This window comes from Cryptomeria japonica, chromosome 3, assembly GCF_030272615.1.
Source record: "Cryptomeria japonica chromosome 3, Sugi_1.0, whole genome shotgun sequence".
Taxonomy (NCBI): domain Eukaryota; kingdom Viridiplantae; phylum Streptophyta; class Pinopsida; order Cupressales; family Cupressaceae; genus Cryptomeria; species Cryptomeria japonica.
Genome location: NC_081407.1, coordinates 367,915,115 through 367,940,410, shown reverse-complemented (window position 1 = coordinate 367,940,410; position 25,296 = coordinate 367,915,115). Strand labels below are relative to the sequence as shown.

Sequence of the window (25,296 nt, the reverse complement as noted above, 5' to 3'; positions counted from 1 at the left end):
TATATATATATATATATATATATATATATTTGTCTATATGCACGTGTGGTTCTTTGGTGCAGGACATTGCAGGTACAAGTACCGGGTAGGTACGAGGTATCCTCTCCACCTGGTTTCACAGGTCTGAGCATGCCTTATATGTCTGATGGGAGTGGAGGAGATCTTTGTTGGACCCTAACTTGATCCGCACTTACACTCGTATGAGTGTTGTCAACTGGTTGTCTTTCTTGTCTGGCTGGTATGCGAGTCATAGTGCTTTGGTTTGGTCATTTGTGAGTCGTCATTTGATCATTCTTCGTTTAGCGTGCCTTCGTTCATCTGTATGGTTATTTAATTAAATGGAAGATGCTATCTTATGTTGGAGTGATTAGTTAATTATTATGCTCTGAGATTATTTATTTAATTGAATTAATGGTTTGCTAGATTAAATGGTTAAATGGCTTATTTCATTGTGTAAAGTTGCATTAATATATTTTGTCGAAGGAAATAAATAATTGCCTAGCCATTTAAATGATATAATCTTATGTTGAAAGAAAGTATTTTGGAAAATAGAAAATAAACTAAAAAGCTTTTCTTTTTACCTTTCCATTTAACTTTTTCATTTTTAATTGTTGGAAAAGAATTGTTTTTGGAAAAAGGTAAATCTGATTGTTTTTACTTTAAAAATATTTAAATTTGATTGGATGGAATAACTTTCAACCTAGAAAGTTTAGGTTAAAAATTATTTTCCCATATATGCCTGGAGATTCACAGGAATAAGAGGCAAGAATTTCTGGAGAGAAATTTGGTAAATCATTCTAGAAGGAGGAGCTGGAATTCGATTTGGGTTGCAAGGATTGGGATTCTTCCATCATTTTGCTTGCTAGTTTGCTTCAAGGTTGGATAATCTCTTCTTGTTTTAAATTTAAATTTGAATTTTTCAGTTTGCTTCCAGTGTGTTGAAATTATGCAAATCTTCCTGTAGATTCTTGTGGAATGATTGGAATGGAAGAAAGAGTGTCTATTATTGTTGGTTTTGTGAAATTTATATCATATGTTTGCATTTAGGAAGGAAATGGTTCACTTCTCTATTTGTTGTGTGTTGTGTTCTTGAAAATCAATTTCTTGTTTTACCTCTTCTTTTTGGAAAAGAATGAATTAGATTGGGTTTGCTGGGTGCATCCAAGTATCTAACCTGCCAAGAATTGGTTAGCTATTGCTTCTAGTGTGTTTATTTCATCATTTACCTTGCTAGTAAATATCCCTTTGAATTTTGGATTCGGCACTGTGTGTGTGTGCCCGTGAAATAACTTGGAAATGAATCACTTCTTGTGTTAAATGATTTTGTGGCTTATTGGTTTTAGAATGCTTTGGAAGCATGTGTTTTTTATTATTTTTTATCATTTTGGACTTTACCTTACCCCAGTGGGAGCTAGTCCCACCATGCAGATCGATAGTGTCAGTTGCTCGCAAGTAGCAGTACTATCGATCGACAGTACTGCTACGCGGTAGCAATACTACCAGTCGGTAGGACTATTACCGTTCGGTAGCAGTACTAACTGTCAGTGGGACTGCTACTGGTTAGTAGCAATGCTACCGGTCGGTAGCGGCTTCTACCGACAGTAGCAGCACTATTGGTCAGTAGGACTACTACCAGTTGGTAGCAGTGCTACCAGACGGTAGCGTCTGCCAACGGTCGGCAGCAGCGCTACCGATCGGTAGGCTTGCTACCGGTCGACAATAGTACTACCGATAGGTAGTGCTTGCAGCCTCAGCAGCGGCACTGCTGCAGGTTGGTCTCGACCCCTGCGTAACCTTGTACCCTTAGCAGTACAAATTCCTATAAACAATGAAGTTAATTTTTATAAAATGGAATATATTTTAAAGTGGTTTTAGTGTTAAATGAAATGGTGATTTTTCATGTGATTTTTATTATGTAGTTTAATAAATTTATCTATGGAAATCAAGGCATGAATTAGGAATTCAAATTGGTTAATTTGGATATATTCTGGAAATGAATTAAATGCATGTTAGGAATTCATGTTTTTATTCGGTTGAGTATTTGATGTGAATTTTATCCTTGATGGAATATTGATTTGGAAATTGAATGGATGTGAATGGTAAAAGAGTGTTTTATTTAAATTTTCAATCAATGATGTTGCGAGTGCTTATGATGCTGATTTTCTCAAAGATTGTCTGAGTATGGACTTAGTGAAATTAGTTTTCCTTGCAAGAGTTATATTGTGTTATTTTTGGTCTGTGGTTTAGTCGTCCTGTGGTGGCGTATTTGGTACCTTTGACCAAGTGATATATGATGACTTTGTTGTCTTAACCATGTAGTGTCTTTGCCTTATGGTTAACCAAGAGTCAGTATGTCATTGTTTTCACCACTTGTTCTGGATAGTGGTGTTATGGCTGTCTGTTTCATCATAGGGTCCTTGGGGAGTGACCATGTTTGTCTATTGTCCTTTGAGAGAGTGGCTTTCACTTGGGGGTTGCGCCCAAAGTGGTAGGCATTACGACCCAATGAAAGTCAGATAATAAGTGATAATATAATTAATTGACTAGGTGGGTAGTTCTCAAACATTAATAAAGATATTGTACCTCGTGCATAGGTGAGTGCTTGTATTGAGGCTGATAACGTAGTGAGAAGGCCTGGAATGGCAAACCGACCACCTTGTCTTCGCGAAAGCCTGGCAGGGTCCGCATGAGACTTAGTTGGAACCGGAGGTTCAGGAGAGGTTACCAGGACAGTGAGTCGGGACCTATGGAGGCTGTACCATGGTATCCATCTTAAGCTATGTGATGACACTCTCTCTTTAGGTTCACTTGTGTGTGTGATGTCGGTTCACTTGTGTTTGTGTTATCAAGTCACTTGTGTATTTGTGATGTTGAGTCACCTGGATTCTTGTGGAGTCTCTTTGTGTTGTCATGGTGTTGTATTATTTTGTCGATCATGTCATGCTTTTTCTTGCCTGAGGGTCCTCGGCTATCTCCTAGCACAGTGGGGTGATTCTATTTTGGGAATTACATGGTCGAGTGGTAGTGCCACTTTCCATCGGATGTTCTTGTTTGTACTCTCATGTGAGGATTGGCTTCGCAGGTGGTTTTTGTGGATCATGGCTCATGCTTATCTCATGTTTGGAGATTATTGTTATTTGGAGACCTATGTGGTCATTGTATCATGATCTTTTGTAACCTTGTAATTAGTTAAGTTGTATCTTATATGTATATTGAGAAGCCATGTATTGGAAGAACAATGTAATCCTAAGATTGGGATGTTATTTATCAGTTCTCTTTATGTTATGTGTTCATGTTTATTGAAGAGAAATTATATTGTATCCTTTCATTCTTTCAATGGTGTAATCTATTATTGCATATGGCTTCCTGTGATCATTGAGTTAATGATGGATTATTGGATTAACCTTAATTGTGGAATTTATCTTTTGGTTTAATTCTTCGTTGGAAACCCTTAAGTAATTATGGTGTAAGTCTTTCGCTTGTGTTATCGTGCATGTTGTGTTTTATGCACTTATTATGTTTATACTTTAAAAAAAAAAAATTGTTTCACCCTTGTGGTGGGTTTTCCTTTGGGGCTCCTGGCAGGGCATTACATGCAATTCCTACTTCCTTCACAAATATGACTTCTATTTGGCAAGGTTTCACTATTGAGGATATGAGGCCACCACCTTGAATCTTTTTCAAGTCATAAAAATATTCCAAGTTGACCCCTGTGTTCTTTATTTATAGTTGTGGGAGACCAAACTCCTCTACTAGAAGCAAATTGATAATAAAAATTACATTTCCAAAAACGTCGATATTAAATCTCATTTGCATTGGTTGAATGTAGGAGATAGATCTTCTAAAGAATTTTTAAAATCTCTTTGTTCTTGTCGTACTTTCTAGATTACCAAAAAAATTAATGATGACATCAATTTCTCAAAGAATTCCAAGTAATATGAATTTACGTTTCAAAGCACAAGAAAATTCTCATGAACATGAAAAGGCTTTACAAGAATGCCTCAAGGTTGTTCTTTGTTATCTTTCTTCTTCTCAATAGAATTTTTGTTATCAATTTCTCTTTGTTGCTAATATTTGAGAAATTTTCACCATGGATAGTAACAAAGCCCTTGGCTATGATGGTTTTCATTGTAAATTTAATAAAACTATTTGGAGTTGTGTGGGGGAAGATTTATGTAAATTATATATTGAACTTTTAATTCCAATTCCTTAGGGAAAATTATTAACAAAAAAATATCAAATTCATACCCAATTTTTTTTGACCCTTGAGACATTAATAATTGGAGATTGGTCACATTTCTCAATGTGTCTCAAAAGATCATAGACAAATATCCTATGCTAAAGATACACCATCTTCTTTCTCAAATTATATGACATGAGAAAATGGGCTTCATTAAATCTAGATATATTTTGGATATTACTATTATGATCTAGGAAGATATGGAATAGGATTGGCAATCCCACTAGCAAAATGTATTCATCAAAATTGATTTTTCCAAATCTTATGATCACATCAAGTGGCCTTTTATCTAGGTTACTATTCAAGTGGCCTTTTATCTAGGTTGCTATTCTTTGAGCTCTAGGATTTGGTCCTAATTTTATTCAATCAATCTTATTATTTTCTTTTATTCTTCAGTGTGTCTCATATTAATGGCTTGTAATCCAATATTTTTGGCCTTTTTCAATCCATCCACTAAGGTTTTCCATTAGTTCTAGCTTTGTATGTTCTTGTTGTTGAAGGATTTGGATACCTTTTGGTTCATGAACTATTCCTCAAGGACTCGTGAAAGGAGTCTCTTTAGCTAAATCTATGGATCAATTTTTTTTATATTAATTTTGTTGATGATTCTTTTCCCACTTTTTTGGAAGAGAAAAATAATATTAATGAAGCTTCGTTGTTTGGATATTTTTTGTAAAGCCTATATTTTTAATATTAAATGACAAATAACTCAATATTATAGGCAATCCTTTTTTCTTTCAACCCCCTAACTTGATTTATATGGATGGAAATAGATTAGGACTAGATAAATTTTCAAGTTTCTAGGCATCTATTTTGCCTTTCAAGCCTCTCCAACTACTCTTTGACAAGCTATTTTTTTAAGAATTGAAAAAACATTGGCCTATTGTATTAAACTATTATGCCTAGTAGGAAAGTTCCAAATTTATTCCAATATTCTTTTTCTACACATGTTTATTACTCCGTGTGTTGGGTCCCTTCTAAAGCCTCTTATTTGAAACTTGAATAACTTCTTAGAAACTTCTTTCAAACCTCACACTAAAAATAAGAGGTTTTCATTAGGTGGCTTGTGAATTTCATTGTCTTCCACATGACTTTAGAGGGTAATAAGGTATGAAAAAATCTAGTTTGACGTTGCATTTGTTTTGATTTTTCTTTATGGAGACCAACGTGGAAGGGGGTTGATTTTAATACCTTTCTCATTATGAGAGATCCCATTCAAATAAAACTAACTTTTGTGGTGAAAATTATTTGGAGATTTTGAAAAGTTATCAAACCTTAGCTTATTTAGAATGATATTGGTTTTCTTAATGGTATCTCCATTAATCAACAATCTATTGGGTGTTCCTATATATTGGTGTTAGAATGGACCTTTAGCTAAAATCCCATGGGTTCATGTGTCGAGATTTTCTAATAATGGGAGATCTCAACAATATATCTAATCTTTTCTCCAAATTTACCAAAAATTTGGTAACCTGGCCTGCGGCCAAAGAAAAGTTTCACTTATTTAGTCAGGATCACGACAATTTTTAAATTGTTGTAGATACATTATTCTTGTAGACATGATTCATAAAATTGGAGTTAGATCTTGTAAGTCTTGGTGGAAAGATTGGAAATAGTAACCAAATACGTCATTTTAGAATTACAATCCTTATAAATGTTAATCTTGGTTTTTGCCCCATCTTCCAATGGTATCTATTTTAAACCAAAGGTGGCTTCTATAATCTCTAATTTCTATTTAGTAATGAAGATTTTGCAACATTTGGACAACCATTCTTGAGCCCAAGCTTGCTCATTTTGTCTTGTATATTATTTTCTAAGGCCTTCAAGAGTTGGTTCTAGGTTGATTCATTTAAAGATTCATAATCCTCATTGCCCTTTTTATGGGCACCAAGATTCTCTCAAGCATCTTTTCTAATTTTATCCTAGAACTCAAACTATTTGGACCTAGATTCATGATTTTTTCAGGTCATTTAGGTCTGAACCATTTTGATGGCATATGGTGTTATTAGACGATTGACCTAGGACTCCTTTCAAATATATACTTAAATCTGACATGCTTTTAAGGTGGAAATGTTTTCTTCAATATATGGAAGGATAAACATTTTTTTTTTTTACTAGATATTCTATGGATCATAATTTCTTGCTTTATTCTAAAGCCATGATTTTATGTAATGTATTTATGCAAATTCAAGTGCAAGACAACAAAATTATGCTTAAATTTGCAAATCTCCAAAAGTTTTTGAATCATTTGGTTAATGTCTCATGTGTTATTGTTTAGGTTCCTCTAACCCCAACTTCCAATAGAGGTCATTCTCTACCTCGTGGGTGTTATCAAGTGCATACCTAATCAACTCGAAGTAATCAAGATACTCATTCTCAAGCTTCACCACCTCTTGTGAAAAGGGATTGTGCTCAATAAAGATGGTCGTGGTCTCCTATCCATCACTTAGATTCTCCAGCACCCTTTCATGGTGGGATTGCTAGTTAACCAAATTCTGACAAGGTCCCTCAGCTTAGTTAACCAAATTCTGACAAGTTCCCTGATTCCGAGGTTAAACCCTGTCGAATGTGAGAAAGTTAGAGCAGTTTATTTTATTCTGCATGACCATCCGATTGTCGTAAATGGCCTGCTGAGATAGTAACTCCCCAGCTAGGCTCATAAAAGTTGGGTCCAATTCATTATTTTCACATTTGACGACATTCCAAATACGGAACAGAAAGAAGACGTATACAAACTTCCAAATTCCTCGTAACAATTCAGACCAAAAACACACAGACAATACAAAATACAATGGCAGCCATCATCAGCCGACATGACTTCAAAACAAAGAAGAAAGCGTGTCGAAGTCCCTGGATGTTGTTGCTGGAGAATAGCGCTATGTCTTCACGCCTGCATAATCTCATTAAATCATAAACTCTTTTTATATATCAGTCTTCTTATATATCTGCTAATTACTTAAATAAAAGGGCAGATTAGATGTATTTAATTCTAGAATTGAGGGTGAATAATTGTTTTGGTTAGATTAATTCGGGAGAGGTCTGAATCATTAAATAGCCACTACTGCAACAAAATATAGGGATATAGGGACTCATGAGGAGTGAGATGCCAAAATCAAAGTGTTAGTCTAAATTTTCTAACCAATAAGACATCATACAAATATTCATAATTGGAAAGAAAGAATGATTTAACTTGCAAATAAAAAAAATATTATCATCATAATCAACGTGTAACAAGTCCTCACAATTAAGAGTACAATTAGATCACCATGTAATATCAATAGCGCTAAAATGAGATATAAAAAAGTGATAACCATCAAAATACAACTTCATCCATAAAAAAGGATATATATCATATAATATGGCTCTATGGTCATATGACTATCATAACATGTATCATCATAAGTAATAACCTTATTATTATCCATCACATCCTAGGTGTATTAAGTACACATGCTCATCACTATCATAAGTCATATTTGCAATTATATCTTTAGGAACCTTGGCTTTATCAATGGAAAAATCGACATAGAAACCATTAGAGGGGCTATTGATGGACATCAACTAAAATACCTACGTCTAAGCATGAACACAACCAACATAATGGAGGAAATACTCGAGAAAGAATGAACTCAATAGAAGAGAAACACAATTAATTTTAGAAATGAATGTATAAAAATTAAATGAGTAATTAGATATACTTAGTTATACAATTGATGAAGAATAATTATTGTCAATCGACTATTTTGTATCAATTTCACTATGAAAAAAATAATTACCTCAATTTAATGAATATTTTAGAGTTTGAATTACCACAAAAATTATGTATGCCAATCATCAACCTTATGAGTTTGATCTTGAATATTGTGAAATTGGTCTAATGCATAGAATTTATCTAAGTCATGCAAAGTAATGTAACAAAAAGTACACTTGAGGATCTATTTTCCTTCACCTTTAAGATATCGAAATTTGTTAGTGTAGAGTCTAGAGATACCGTTAAGGTGCATGCTAATTCAATGGGTGAATGGGTTATCCTATATACAATCCCTCGGTGGATGAATTACTGGTGATGAGAAAGATCAAAGATGACATTCATAAATATGTAGATGTCCAATATGATGCTAACATATATTTGATTACATTGTTTTGTTTTATAATTGAGCTATGCTCTAATTATTCTTCTCCAAGGTCCTTGGATTCATCTACCACATGGTTAAGTGCATAATGAATGTCTATAAATACCATGAAATAGTGTGTGTTAAAATAGCTAGTGCGCCTAAGAAATGATTTGTAGAGATAAGGTAGTGATTTCAAGGTAGGGAGTGAATGTGTGGAATTCATTGTGAAAGGGAGTGAAATAGGGATGCAAATATAAAAATTATATAGATATGCAATGAAGATGGATAGGGATCAGGCCATTATCAAAACTTAGCACAAGAGTATGCAACTTGATGATATGTTATTATATTTATATATTCCTAAGGTGGCATAAAACTAAATGACAAATGACATGGCTATATTAATCTCATCATTACAAATTGATTTAATAATTTTCTAATGTCATGCTAAATTGGTTTTAGTAATTGGATGTTATATTATAAATGGTTTGGTCGGTGTTGTGTGAGACTAGTTTAGATACCTACTATAAATACCTTAATTGTACACTCACATGTGATAATCATAAATATTAAGTTAAAATTTGATTTTATTTACAATAGAAAAGTAGCTACCCAAAATGTATGTGAATGAGTGACAACCAAATATGAAATGAATAATATTAATCAAACATGAGAATAGACTATAGAACATATTATTCTTAGTGTACATCTTGACCTTGACAATTATCAACTTAATTTGAATACTAAAAACATATCTTTTTATTGCATAAAAATTTATAAAAAAATAATATATTAATCTAGTAGTTTCCTATAATAGCTATTATTAAATATGATGATTTAATAAATAGTTGACTATTTACTTCGTTTGCAAAAAAATGAGGTAATCTATCAAGATTACTAAACTCTCTTATTGAGAGTAGGTGATTTTAAGGTCAAATATCATTTTACTTTATAGTTAAGTAGAATCATCTCTAACCATGTTCTCTGTGCTTATCATTAACATAGTGAAGTCTTATCACTGTAAAATTACTATCTGCTTCTTCGTAGTCTCTACACAAGATGTATATCTTTGAGTTTTTAGTAAAGAATAAATAGCATTCGCTTGCATAAGCCTAGATACTTTTTGAAATAATTTGTTTACAAAAAAAATGAAGCTGTTATTAAGTTCACTAACTCTCTTTCTCTATTTGTCTTGGTATTTGATCCATAATTTTCACTAAAATTAGTTATAATTGGGGAATACTCTCTTCTTCATTTATGAAATTGTTGATGTAAAAAAATCCTTGTTGAATTGAAGGAATTCTAAATAGAAGTGGAATTGAAAGAGATGTTTGTTTCATTATTATTTTTTCTTTTATCAAGGTAACTTCCATAAGCATACCTTTCAAAGAATTTTGGGACAACTCTACAATCATACTCAAAATGCCCAAGAACCTTAAGATCAACAATCATACTCAAAATGCCCAAGAACCTTAAGATTATCAATCATTAAACTCAAAAAAATGGCAGGACAGGCGGGAGTGACTGGTGCGACTGGTTTGAATTTGAATGGAGTGGAAGCAGGAATTTCAGGCGATGGAGGTTCCAAGGGATCCCACGTGATATCCACCACAGGAGAAACAAAATCCGAACCTACTGATGGCAGTCTCAATGGAACTTGGGATGAGGGTACTTTGTAGGCTCCATCAAAAGATAAAGCTGACATATCCGACAAACCTTGTGGTGTGGAGGGCCACAGGGTTTCTACAGAGAATCATACGAATTTCGTTTCTCTGGACTGCAATAGAAAATGGACTACTTTATTTGGGTCAAATCTTAAAGGTAAGGCAATTTCGCTTATTACCCATAAAGTGGACCCGGAGTCTAGGTCTTGTTCCATTTCTATTCTGGATTGTATCGTGGAAAAAAGTATGGCTAACCTGGCCTCTGTCCTGGTTGGTAAGTTTGTTGGACCTCGTCCTAATATTGAAGCTGTTAGAGAGCTTGGGTGGCCCAAAAATGGAAGGGAAAGGGTCAGATAGATGTGGTTGTGATGTCCAATGGTTTTTTCTCCTTTTCCTTTATTTGTGAGGAAGACTACGCTCTGTCTTGGTGAGTGGCCCCTAGATGCTGGGCAAATCCTCGTTAGCTCTCAAAAAATGGGAACCAAGCTTCAACTTGAAAGAATGGGAATGTAATGAGGCTCCTATATGGGTGTGGTTGTCAGGTTTGCCTATGGAGTATTGGGATGAAGAAATCTTTGATCGGATTACACCATACTTCCGTGAGATCCTTTCAGTTGATTCAAGGAATTCTACTATGAGGCGCCTGGTGTATGCCAGAATATGTGTGAATGTAAAACAATCTTCTAACCTGCCGAATGAGATTGACCTATTCTCAAAACTAGGTAGATGGGTTCATAAAGTGGAGTATGAATCTATTCCCTTTGCTTGCTTTCACTGTAAAAAATTTGGACATTGGGCCAAGGAATGCCCTTCTAAGCCTAAGTCTAAGAAGATCTAGAAAAAGAAAGATGAGACATCAGGAGTGGACTAGGTGGAATCCTTTCCTTTGGGTTCCCCTCCAAGCTTGGATGGAGTGAGTAATGCTTCGACTGCGCCTATTGATGTGCCAGATCCAAACCCTTTGAACATGGATCTATTGACTGAGGAAGGGGTTGCAGGGGAAATTTTGACTCCTGAGGAGATTTCTCATGGGGATGAGATTTTGATGGAGTTTAATGGGGAGCAAGATATCCCCATCCACCTAGTTGTTGAAGTCAATAACTCTATGGAGACAAGGCTGCAAGCTGATCATTCCCAGGAAGATGCTCTGGAAAACTCAAATTTGTTTATAGAAGTCAGAGATAAGAACATAAGAAGGAATTCCCCAAATGGCCATAACTCAACACCGGTGTCCAGTGGAGTTAAAACTAGAAACCAACAAAAGGAGGATTGTGGGTCTGATTTGAGGGGAGTGGGGAGGCCACCCAATGCGATTAGCAAAGACAAACACAATAGGGCATCCATTACTGATGGAGCCCAAAGAAAATTACAGGACATGGGGATTGGCTCCCCCTCTCCAGTCAAATGAAATTTATATCCTGGAATATTAGGGGACTGAATCATCCCCACAAGCATGATCTTTTATCCAACTTGGTTAGAGATCATAAGCCAGATATCTATCTTGTTCAAGAAACCAAAATGCCTAGTTGTAAAGTGGAAAAGATTAAATTGGCTATTTTTAGAGACTACAAGACTCATTGTGTTGATGTTGATGGGGCATCTGGTGGAATTGCCACTTTCTGGAACCCTATATTATTAACTTGTAAGATTGTCTTAACTTCTCCTAATCACATAGCTACTAGATTTACCAGTCTTAAAGATTGGTCTTCTTGGATCATATCCAATATCTATACCCCAAATGGTAAAATGCTAAAAAAGTGCTTTGGTCCTCCATCATTAATGCTAGATTGGCCTTCCCTAATGAGAAATGGATCTTATTGGGGGATTTCAACACCCCTCTATCTAATCTGGAGAAGTCTGGTGGGATGGCGATTCAAATGACAATAGATAGGACCTAGCGGATATGATTAACTCTTTGGGATTGTTAGACCTAGATCTCCTTGGGGCTAAATTCACTCAGTCTAATAGGAGAAGTGGGGGGGACCTCATTCAAGTTAAGTTGAACCGGGGTATTACCTCTCCTAAGTTGATTCAGGATGCTTCATGTAGGATAAATGTGCTTTCCAGAATTGGCTCTGACCACTTCCCTATCAATCTAAGTGTGTCCCCTCTGAGTGGGAGGAAAGGTTTCCCCTTTCGACTTGAGAAGATGTGGTTGTTACATCCGAAAATACATGACAAAATTTCTGATTGGTGGAATGTTGATATTCAGGGGATTGCGATGTTTAGAGTAGCTAAGAAACTCTCCAATGTCAAGTCCAAAATTCAACACTGGAACAAAGCCTCTTTCAGTAATATTTTTAAGATAAAAGAGAAGCTAAAGAAGGATCTGGATGATGTCCAAACTTAGATTCAAGATGTTGGGTATGATCTTGTGATTATGGATGTTACTAACCAAACTTCATGATATCATCTCCAAGGAGGAGGAATTTTGGAAGCAGAGGTCTAGAGCTTTATGGCTCAAATGTGGTGATAGAAATACAAAGTTTTTTCATATGCCCACTCTCAAACATAGGGCGTCAAACAGAATCAAGAAAATCTAGGTTGATCAGCGTTGGATTTATAAGCATGAGGATTTGAACCAGGAAGCTATTAGATATTTCTCCGCTCTTCTTTCTGATGATAGTCTTCTTGATGATAATGCTCAAGATGAGATCCTACGGGAGTTTAGTAGCACCATCTCTCAGGACATGAATAAGGAGATGACCATAATTCCCTCCCATGAAGAGGTCAGAGTTGTGGTCTTCTCTTTTGACGGTAATAATGATCCTGACCCTGATGGTTTCCCTATGTTTTTTTTCCAAAACTTTTGGCAAATTATCGGTTCTGATGTTGTGGATGCTGCAAGAGATTTTTTTGGTTCCAGATCGCTTTTTAAGGAGTTGAATGCCACCCTTTTTGTCCTTATCCCCAAAAAGTTTGATGCTAACTCTTTTCAGGACTTTAGACCCATTAGTTTATGCAATTTGATCTATAAGATCTTCACTAAGATTCTTGTGTTCAAGCTTAAGAAAATCCTCCCTTCTTTAATTTCAAAGTATCAAAACGGGTTTGTGGTTCATGAGAATATCCACTCCTTATCTATCAATAAGAACCCTATTTTTTTGTTGAAGTTGGATCTTCTCATTTAAGCTTATGATCAGATCAATTGGAATTTTTTGTTTAAAATGCTTCGATCCTTTGGGTTTGGAAATTAGTTCATCTAGTTGGTTAATCAGTGTGTGTCCACTCCTAAATTTTTGGTTATGATCAATGGCTATGTGTCTGGTTTCTTCTCTACATCGAGGGGTATTAGACAGGGGATCCTCTTTCCCCTTGCCCTTTTATTCAAATGAGTGAAGCATTCAACAAAATCATCCAAAGAGAAGTCAGAAAGAGCAACCTGTTGGGTTTACGACCCTCTTCCCAAGCTACAATTTGCTCCCACCAAAAATTTGTGGATGATACCTTGTTGATGGAGGAAATCTTGATTAAGGAAGCAAAAATGCTTAAACTTATCCTGGATATATATGAGAAAGGAACTAGGCAAAAAATCAGCCTTTCTAAAAGGTCCATTTTTTTCATGAATACCCCTGAGCATAGAAAAATTGCCAATATTTTGGGTTGTAAGATTGCGGCCCTTCCTGATTCGTATTTGGGCTTACCCCTATGTGTGGGACTTGCCCCGGATTCCTTTTGATCTAGTCTGATTGATAGATTCCAAAACAAGTTGGCTGGATGGAAAGGGGCTTTGTTAAGTCAAGCTAGTAAACTTCAGTTGATCAAGGCTTCACTTCAGAATCTTCCGGTCTATGCCATGAGTCTCTTTAAAATCCCTGTCAAATTTGCTGATAGAATGGAAATAATATAGAAGCATTTTCTTTGGTCGGGCACTCAATCCAAGAATAGACTTCATTTAGTTACGTGGGACCAAATCTGCTTACCCAAGAATAGGGGAGGTCTGGACATAAGGCATTTGAGATACTTCAACAAGGTTCTAATGGCTAAGCAATTTTGGAGATGTTTAAAGGAGAGTAACAAATGGATTGATATTTTCAAGGGAAAATACCAAATTCATGGTTTCCAAAGGATGTTGGAAAATTATACCCTATCAACTTCAGCTTCTGATCTGTGGAATAACTTCCTCAGTTCCAACCCCATTATCAATCAAGGAAGCAGATGGGTTCTGGGGAATGGGAGAAATATCAAGTTTTAGGATGATTGGTGGATGGGAGAGGGGTCGTTGTCTGATTCGCTATGGGTTCCCCAATTCAAAGAACAATGTATTAGATTGATTGGCACTTGGGTGGCGAATTATATCAGAGATGGAGTCTAGGTGGACCTCACAAGGTTCGATGCTTCTTTGGCGCCTTTGCAACCTTGGCTTAACCTAATCCACATCCCCTCCTCTGAGGTGGAGGACTTGGTCATTTGGAATGGGTCTACTTCTGGATAATTCGTGGTGGTGGATTCTTTTAGGATCATTATCAGGTCTTTTTCTCTTGCGCCCTTTTGGGCAGGAGTTTTGAATAAGCTCTTAATTCCTAAAATTAACATTTTCTTTTGGCAATTTATGCAAGATAAGATCTCTACCACTGATGATCTATGTAAACATGGTCTCCCCATCACCAATAGATGTTTTCTATGTAAAGAAGAAGCTGAAAATGTTGGACATCTACTCTTACATTGTTCCTTTGCTAGGGATATTTGGGCTTTCTTCCTCAATCTGTGGAATACTAATTGGGTCTCCCATGATTCTATATAGAAATTTTGGTGCCAATGAAGTGCCCCTTTGGTAACCATGCACTTGGTATTCTGTAGAACATCTCCCTGCCCCATATTTCCAGGGGTATATGGAATGAAAGAAATAATAGGGTTTTCAGAGATATGGAGTCCACGGATCAAGTGGTGGTGATTAGAATAAGGAATGCTATTAAGGAAAACTTTCTCAATTATTGCCTTGGTAGGAAAAATGACCCTCCACTTGATTCTAACTAGGACAAATGGGACAATATCAAAAGATGGAAGATTTGCTGGAATATCTCTATTCTAGTCTATAAAATAAAACATAGGAGAGTGGATGTTTTATGGCATTCGCCTCCTCCGGGGCGGATCAAAATCAATATCGATGGGGTGGCCAAGCGAAATCCTGGGCCAACAGGTTGTGGGGGAGTGGTGAGGAATCACTTGAGTTTGTTGGTCTTTGCGGTGGCACTCCCTCTGGGTACCCAGACTAACCATTATGTGGAAGCCAGCGCTACCTGCATAGGGCTACACATGGTAAGAAAGGAAGGCTTTAGATGGGTCTAGTTGGAAAGTGACTTGCTCAGCATTGTGAAGTGCATCAGGGGTAGTACGGAGCCAAGATGGACTATTTTGAACCTGATTAAGAATTGTCTTGAAATGATTGCTGGTTTGGAGGAGTTCAAGATTTCGCATGTTTTTCGAGAAGGAAATAAACCAGCAGATCATGTTGCCAACTTGGCTGTTGAAAATGTGGCAATTAGATGGTGGAGAGGAAGGGAAACCTTCCCAATAACTCTGTGCGACCTAGCAAGAAATGATGTTGATATCTTCTACCTTACAAATAAATTTAATGATGAGAGATTATGATGGGATGGGCGCCGTTGGGAAGGTATTTCAAATTTTTACCACTTTGAGAAGCTTTAGAAGCTTTAGCTCACCTTGTTTCTAGTTTAGTTTTTTTTGGGTTTTGCACATGGTTTGCAGTTGTCTGGATTGCTTGCGTAACAGAATGGGTGGTGACAAGAATAGGCATGAACCCACGACCTATGATAATTGGCGAAAGAATAAGGAGGTCTGGGAGGAAATCTTTGATGATGGGATGGTTCCCTATATGGAGAGATTACATGGTAACTCTCCCCTGGTTACTGAAAGCTTTGTCAAAGAGTGGAAAAAGGGTGTGTTGGTTGTTTATGGGGCGGAATTCTGTGTTGACGAAACCCTGGTTGCCACTAATACTGGACTTGCTACTGAGGGAAAGAAATTTTATAGAGAGAGGAAGTCTAGTGAGGAGGTCATCGCTGCTTTTTTTGACAAGGAAAAGGAACGATAGAGGGTGACTAAAACGGTGGATAGTGGCTACAATAGGAAAGACTTGAATTCTCTCTCGGCTGACATGGCGGAATTCATCATGAGGTATATCACTCTTGATGATAGATTTGCTAGTATTTTCTCATATTATTTTACAATTTTAAACCATTTTAGGCATGGTAAAATTATCTCCATCCCGTTCTACTTGGTTTCGTCCTTGGAAAATAGTTTAGCCAAACATGCTGAGAACCAGGATAATCCAGTGCTTCATGAGGGCCTTATCATGTCAATCTTGGAGTATTGCAAAGCTCATGAAGTGAAACATTCCCCCATGGATAAAACCCACATTCATTCCTCTAACCCTGAGGTGTTGTTTGTTTCTGATATGGAGATGGATGAGGAAGACAGTGGCAATGCCCTTGATTGGCATGATATTAAGGATTTAGAGTACCCTGAGTATAGACTGGAAAAAGAAGGGGAGCCTATGGTGACCTCTGGAACTAACAACAGTAGGAAAATGAATCCTCCAAGGTGGGCAGCAAGCAAGTTTAAGTCCAGCAGAAGGAAAATGCAAGACCTGGAGCCACCCATCAGGAAGAAAATGAAATTGACCAAGTTGAGTAGGTCCAAAGACAAGGACCATGAGATTATGTTAGACATCCCCATCAATGTGGATAATGAGGAACAAGGGACCATGAATAAAGAAAATGAAGGTGGTCAAAAGGGGGAGAAGGTGCTGGAAGACCTGATTTTGGAGGTCACTAGGGGCCAGGAGAGATGTTGGAGGTGGGTTGGTAAGGAAATTGGAACCCTGAAAGATTGGATTAAGGATTGTATTGATACTTTCACGGATTCCCCTTAGCCTAGTAAAACTGAGGAGCTCATGAGCTTGACTCAGAAGTTGTCTCATGAGGTCAAAATTATGAAGATCAACCATGAGCACATAATTGATAAGCTGGAAGAGTATGTGGTTGACATCAAAGAAAGCCTGAATAATTTGATTGAAATTAGCAGGGAGGCGATGAGTAACGGTGATGAGGGGTTGAAAAAAATCAATGCCATGATTGCAGACTACAAAACCAGACCCATAGCCAGTGATCCTCCCTTGGGGAAAAAACATAAAAAGAATGCTTCGGAGGGTGGTGAGAGTGCTAGTGGAGGGAAGACTATCTCTGGTCCCTGTACTAGGACCAGGAGCCGGAGCCAGGACCAGGGTATCTCCAGATTCATCATGGAGGATCTAGAGAAAATCAACAAGATTATTCAGAATAATTCTGAACTGGTGCACTCTCTCAATTGAGTGTTTTTTCTTTTTGGGGGGGGGCTTTTGGTGTTGTTTTTGGCTTTGGGTCTATGTGGGGTTTGTCCCCTGTCTCACTTCTGTTTAATATTTGTTTGGTTGTTGGCCTTGGTCTATAAATTTTGGGTTTCAGGTCCCTGTAAACCCCGTTTATCTTCATCAAAAACTTCCATAAGCATAGAATTGACCTAGGTAGAATATAGACATGTGAGATCAAACCTGTACCCACATAATTGATCCAAATCAAATTAAAAAAAAATAGAATGTGAAATGAACAATTAGTTCTTTCACTTCCATTTCTTTATGAGAGTCCTATAATAAACAAGATGAAGTGTTTCTCTAATAACAAGTAATTTAAACCTTGTAGCATTGTAAATTGTATCTCTATACAATTTTACACTACTTTTTGTGCCCCTGCCTTAGTGTGTTTCCCCTTAGCTCTTATTCAAGCCTATTTATATCTTTTGTACTGCAAAACTGATGTCATATGTCCACAAGGTGATCTGAACATCTATCCAAGGTTGAGTGCAACTCATCCACAACTTTTTCACCTTTTTTTTGGGTGGACAAAGGTGTTTGGGACGCCCTTGTCCTAGACAAGGTTGATTAGGATGTCTTTGTCCCTCAAAATGGGGTCTAATTTTGAATACGTTGATGCTTAGTTCTTGCAAGTTGATTCTTGGTCCCAATGCCTCAATATGATTGTTGGAGGTTAGCCTAATTTTATGAAATACCTTGAGAACGCTATATAAGAACATTATTTCATTCATTTTCACATCATGATCCATTCATTCCATCCACGGTTCATTATCATCCACTCACATCCATCATGCATCAAGGCAAAATTTTATCCCACCATATTCTTCAAAGCATTATTTAGATATAAACATTATGAGCAACAAGCTACAACAATCTTCATGCAAGCATGTGTTTATGATTGATTCATTTATGTCTTGTCATGATGTCATGTCATGTTATTGCATCAACACTTGTGATCACATTCAAAGAGCATTGCATCATCAACCTCATCAACTTTGGCAAACCTGAGGTATAATATTCAACATTCTACTTTAGAGATTTCCTTTCAAATTCAATTCAATTATAGGGTTAATTCCAAACCTAGGGTTTGACCTAAGCAAACTCTTATCAACAACACATTTTCCTCTTTTGTGTGCATAGGTACAAGATCCAGAGATAGCAAGTACAAATTTGGAAAAACAAATCGAGACTCATTGAATCGACTTATTCAGAGGCAAAAACTAGAGGACAAGGTCGCCCCAAGAAAATTTGTTCGACAATTTTCTAGCGGAACTTCAAGGAAATATTCAAAACAACATCTTGATCCTGAAGAACATCTATTGTTTGCATCCAATCTCTTAAACAAGGGCGCCCCCAGAAAAATTGTCAAACATTTCCGAGTCCAAATTTTAGACACATGATCTTCTCTTCTTCCTATTTCCAAATCTATACATTATGTCTGCATATCTGATTTGAGACTGCTTGTATATGCTGATTCCTGCCAATTTCACATCTTTAGCCCTAGATCTTGCATTAGATCTTGCATTCGATTTGCATCTTTACATAATTCATTTCCAACTCAAACAAAGAGCCGGATATAGAAGTCAATCGATATTCAACCCCTTTTAAAACATTTGACTTTGAATCTATTGACTTCATCCTTCTTTAATATAATGAAGTGAGAAGTAGGTTCATTCCTTATTTACATAGCTAAACTAGTAGATACCTATATTTCACCCATTACAAACTTGAAGGAAGAATGTATTGATTTTATTCATCTAAGAGAATCATAGAATCCACAATGTTTTTTCTACATTAAGATTGTATTCCATAGAAATAAAAAAACTTGATTGGAAGTTGTTCATTTAGACAAAACAATCCCCCAACTCAGTTTTTGATCTCTTAGACAGTTTTGTTAGGATTAAACTTTTTGTATTTCTATTCTTTGTTTCATTCCAATACCTAATTTACAACTCTTTACTTTTCTCAAAATTCTTCACTGTCATTTGGAAGTTCAAATAAAACGTTAATTTTAATTCTTAATTCCCTACTTTCTAGATAATTCGGCATAAAGGATGATTCAGTAATTGTGTGACAGTAAAAAGTTCAAGAATCAAAATAAGCAACACATAAATAATGAGCACGATGTGAAGAATGAAGTGATCAAGTTCAAAAGTCCTCTTGGTCTTGTTTGGCTTGGTAATTTTATGACAGTTAAAAGCTGAAATATCAAAATGAACCTTAGTGATTTTGTTGAAGTAAAAAGTTTAAGTATCACCCAAACGTCCTACATGAAGTAAGAGTTGAAAGGATGAAATTTACTAATCCTCTTCCTCTCCATTGGCTTGGTGATTTTACTTAAACAAATGTTGAAGTATCAAAATGAGTAGAAAGGCCTACCATTTCATTTATAAATGCCCACATAAAATAGTTTTTGAATTGTTTGTCAATTTTGTTATAACTAAAATTGAAATCATAACCCACCAACTGTTCAAACCCTTCATCGAAATGATGGTGAACAATATAACTGTTTAAGTAATATGACAGTCTACATCAAGAAAGCATTGTTAACAGTGTACATTACAGAAGGTAGACATGTTATTAATAAACCATACACTGTGTAACGGGAAGCAATATAAGAATACAAAACAAAAAAACGATAAAATTGAATGGATTTTTCCTCGACACCTTTCATATTTCCTGATAGAATTTTCTGGTTATAAGGTATTCTTCTAGAAATTCATCCTTCTCCTGATATCTAAACATACAATAATTGTTATTTGTGTAAGTACTCCACACCAAACTATTGACTGTATCACAATTGATTGAACAAAAGACAGCTCTCGCCGACGATTCTTAGATCAGAAAGGGAGAGCAATAAAGTAGAGTGATAACCCCATAACATTAGACAGTCAGTTGGAACCCTAGAAAAAAGTAAATGGTGAATTAACGTGAGTGAAGCATGGAATACCCAAAAAATGAAAGGCTTACAAAATACAATTAACTTGTAATGACTAGCATAATCAAATATGTTACTGTTACTGAGTAATGGCTATGTTAGTTTTATAAATGGGACTTTGGATGCCCCAAATGTACTTATTGCAATAGCTCCTGTCAGATCGTCTCAGCCCTTAACTATTCTGTTGTTGCACATGCAATGTCTGCTCTCGTATTTTACGGACTTTCCTTTTCTTTTGTATACATGTTGGAAAGTTGTTCATTTAATACATACATGTACAAACTAAAATTAATATTTCGACAAAATGTTTCTGTAATTTAGCCTGTTCTAGATGAAACCAATTGTATTTATGTAAATACTCCAGTCAATGTAGTTATCACTGTAATGCTTTTAATTAAGATAAAATAGGTTTCTTAGGTCTAAACTCTCTTATATAAGAGCACTACAATTGGCGATAAAATGAGTTTCTTACAGGGTCTAAACTCTCTTATATAAGAACAATACAATTGTAAGCAAGCTGGCAAATAATATATAGCACAACTGCAACCAAATCGTAAGTATAAAATTGTATTCAAGGATCAGTCTAAACAATATCAGGTGGCTGAAGTTATTCTGGCTCCAAAACAGATCTTTCGTACAGCGTGATAGCGACGTGTTAGTCGATCGCAGCTGTTTATTACAAAATCGACGGTGTAAAACGCGCGACTAACACGCGTGTTAGTCAATTTGTACTGCCGTTTTAGAACCAAAATAGACGCGTCCATATCAAACTCGGTCCTATTCAACTTCACACCCATAACTCCAATGTACTATTGAAAAACATACTTGAAAAGGACCTTTCTTCCACCTCTCACCATGTACTATTGGAACACAAACTTGAAAAGACCTTTCTTCAACCTCTAACCCTTAACTCTGATGTACTATTGAAAACATACTTGAAAAGACCTTTATTGCACCTCAGTAATTATCATTGTAATGTTAAAAGTATGAGTAAACAATAGAAAATCCAGGTAGTTGTGAGATAAAAGAAACCCTTACAGTGATACTCTCAACAGAATGCTGCCCAAAAATCAACTATAAAAGGCATAGGTCGCTCAGAAAAGTTCAAAATTAATCACCCTATTAATCTGTGGAATAATTTCTCTTCCTACTAATTCTACAGACTATTCACGTGAAGTGAAAGGACAGGAAAAATTGAGACAAAAGTTCAAATAATGTGTGGAATAATTTCTCCTGCTCCCCAAAAGCTACAGCTTATCAATCTCTAAGTCATGATGTACAAGACGCGTATAAATTCTAAAGTGTCTTATTTAATAAGAGTCTCAATGTACCTGTTAATGTCGGCCTGCATCAACAGTATCTAGGCTTCCCTATCATCTCAACATCATTTAAAATTTTCAAATTTCTTATACCTCAGATTAAATACTGTTGTTCATGGTGAAAAGATAAAACTGTTTCAAACTGTTTCAAAAGTTAATCCCTGCTATGGCATGCAATTCAATGAATGCGCATTCTTGGCAGCTTCAAAATTTGGAATGCAATGGCAAAGTCAAAAATCTATTTATAATTGCTTTATATATGTGATGATATATGCAAGCTGCCAAAATTCCTCAAAACTCAATACTCCTGGGGACTCATATAAAATGGCATCCAACAGCAGCCGACATAGCTTTCAAATCAGGAAGAAAGCATGGATAAGGTTCCAAGTGCTAAAAGTCCACGGTTGTTGCTATTGAAGAATGTAGCCACTATTATCACGCATGCATTGTATTACGTGTTTGATTAATATATGCAACCACATCAGAAACCAACCTACTGTAATTTGACAAGATATGCATTGCCTTGTCGATTACAGTCTTTGAAAGGCCATGAATGCCCATAAATATTTGCTATTCAATCCTGTAACATCATCAACTAATGATTCAATCCTGTAACATCATCAACTAATGAAAAGTTTAAAATGAACAGAATCAAATTGTCTGATCAGACAATATACCCATTTTAATTAACTTGGCTGGTGCTGCTGTTCTTATTTGGATAATCTGCCAAGATATCTTAATTCTAAGGCAGGAACATGAGCTTTATTCTGTTTTATCAATCTAGATTGAATGCTCCTTAAACCTCTCCACTAAACCCATATCCATGCAAATTTAATGGCCAGAACTACCAAGATCAATATAAGGATTAAGTTCATACTTTGATCTCTTAACTAAACAAAATCTTACTTAAAAAAAAAAATGCAAGAGATCGTTTGCAAGAAAACTACAATCGATAGTAAGAATAGATTGTCAATCAATCCACTTTAATATATACTGCATGGCAATAATCACCTGTGATTCATTGTGTAGGAAATCATAAACACCAAACTAAGTACATATAACTTTTTCATTTTATATCATTTAGAGTTTTAAATAAAGGTACACTAGTCCTCCCTAACATTGTTCTCATCAAGAGAGAAGTATTTTATCACTGTAATTTCTTAAATCTAGGTCTATATAGTGTTCGTACATACCAGATCCAGGATTCTCACTCTTTGTGTTGATTTCTAGTAGAAAATGACATCATGCTACTGCTTGCTATAAGATTAAAGCTCCTAGTTGTTCTTGGGAGGGTGTGTTTTAGGCCCACTATAATCCACATGAAAGATTGTTTTGTCATATTTTTCATTGTGTTTATGCCAGGAAAATGTATTCATCTCTTTTGCAGCAACATTGTTCTCTTCATTTTTCTGCTCATTGACAAAGGTTGATGGAACTGCACTCTTTGTAGATGTTCTCTTTCTATGGTGGTGATGATGATGGGTGTGGCTGCTTTTAGCTGCAGTAATCATTTTCTCTGTTTCTGCACCAGCTAAATGTTTGACCTCATTAGCAGAATTAATCTTCTCTTCATATTTCCTTCCTAATAAACGCCTGATTCCTGGCAAATTGGTAGCTAACCACTCCTGCCAAAGCAATAAAATTAATTACTATAGGAAAGCATGTATATAGAATTCTCTCTTCTTGGAAAAACATTACAAAAGTTTGGTTTGTCCTTAGTTAGAAAAAAAAATCTGTTTGCTAGGTATGAAACAGATTCCTCTACAATGGACAATCAGCACCAAAACCTCAAACAATTGACATAAAATAATAATAATATATAATACATACTGTCATAGCAGGAGATCTGATTGATTCACCTCCACCAGAGCCACTATTATCTGATAGGCTGAGCTTCATAATATCATCTGCATTAGATATATTTCATATGAGAATCAATAGAGCAAATTCTTCTCTATAATATTGATGACAAACTTTATGCTTAGAAATTACAGAAGAATGTGCAGATTCATATTTTACCTTCATCACTTAGCTGTTTTGAAGTGCAACATGATAAAAAAGAGAGTCCTAAGAGGACCATGACCACTTTAGTGTTAATCTGAGTCATTCTTCCTCAGGAGACAGCTGCAAAGAAAGGAGGAAGTTTGCAATGTGGGTGTGAAGGTGCTACTGGTAAGTCGGTCTAGTTATAGTTTTTTTGGCCCAGTTAAATCAAAGAATGAATGATCCACCTTGTTGTCATGATAAGACGTTAGGCACGACGTGTCTTCACTTCCAACAGCACTGTGAATCAAGAAAGCCAGACAACCACTACCAGCAACGGTAAAGGGTGAAAGAGAGGCAAAAAGTATCTCCTCACACTATAAATACATAAACTTCTTCAAAGTCCTAACTTTGACAAATTGAGAAACTTCTATCTCACACAGGGATTGAAGAAGAAATAGAGGACACTTAATGCTACAAGCTTCAAAGAGGAAGTGGATTACACTACTATATTAGAGTAGGAGGGCTACATTTTATAGCTTAAACTTTTTAACCGGATGTAGCATTACTGCTCCAGATTCATAGGTTTCAATTAATTGGAGCATATCCCAATTTCTTTGCTATTCTTTTCTCTAATTTAGCCCAATGAAATGATAAGCACCTAGTAATTAAGTAGAATCCTAGTTTCGATTTACCTTGATCTTTTAAACAATCCCATGTTTGGGACATGCTTTATAAAAAAGTATAACAAAATCGGCTTATGCTAAGTGGAATTTGAATTACCTCCTTGGATTAAGAATCATAAATTGGAAGAGTATAGATAATCCATCAAAATCACGGGAAGCTAAAATTAACCTTGGATTATAATATTTAACTAAGTGCCACTCCTCCACAGTAACATCATGAGCATGCAGCATGTTCTCAACAAGAGTGCCCAACCGTTGGGACATCCACCATAAACCTTCATTGATTAGCTAAGAAACTATATCTTAGGGTTTTTTTCATTGTAAATATACAAATGTAGTGGAATTTATTATATTTTGGATATATATTGAAGTGATATATTTATTCTATTATGTTTATCTTTGATGTAAAATGTGAAATGTATAATCGTAAAGTAAATAGATGAGAATTACAAGATTGTTCAATTCACACACATAATAAAAGAGATTAAAATAAGAAATTCAAGGTAAATCTCATAAAAATAGAATGGATTATCTAGCACCAAACATCTATTCATATAAACACAAGTATGATTGGCTTTAATTCATTTAAAAACAAATTATTCCACTCACTACAATCTCTTAGTATACCCTCACATATTTAGAATCAAATGAAACACTAATGTACATTAATATCTTACCCGACTATAAGCTAGAACAAAATTTACAAATCTAAATACTCAGAACAAATCATTCAACCACATGTATCAGAAATAAATGTAAATTAGAGATGGCTAGAATAAATGTAGGTTGGGCTTAAACAATCAGTACATTGTAGCCAACATACCAATTATAAATTTAGGTTGAGCTTAGTAGCCAACACGTCAATTATAACTTTTGGTTGAGCTTAAACAACTAGTTCATTGCAGCCGATGCACCAATTATAAATTAAAGTAAAGCTCAAACAACCAGTACATTGTAGCCAACACACCAATCATTTAGA

The 25,296-nt window shown here is 35.7% G+C and overlaps 1 protein-coding gene across 1 annotated transcript; it reads right to left on the bottom strand.

The window, feature by feature from the left end:
- Window positions 1-22,700: 22,700 nt before the first annotated feature.
- LOC131053979 (uncharacterized) lies at window positions 22,701-24,063 on the bottom strand. Its single transcript, XM_057988546.2, has 3 exons — window positions 23,668-24,063; window positions 23,479-23,555; window positions 22,701-23,273 (listed from the first exon to the last, which is right to left on the bottom strand). The coding sequence occupies exons 1-3, from the start codon at window positions 23,753-23,755 to the stop codon at window positions 22,923-22,925; spliced, it is 516 nt and encodes a 171-aa protein (XP_057844529.2). The 5' UTR covers window positions 23,756-24,063; the 3' UTR covers window positions 22,701-22,922.
- Between the last annotated feature and the right edge of the window lie 1,233 nt (window positions 24,064-25,296).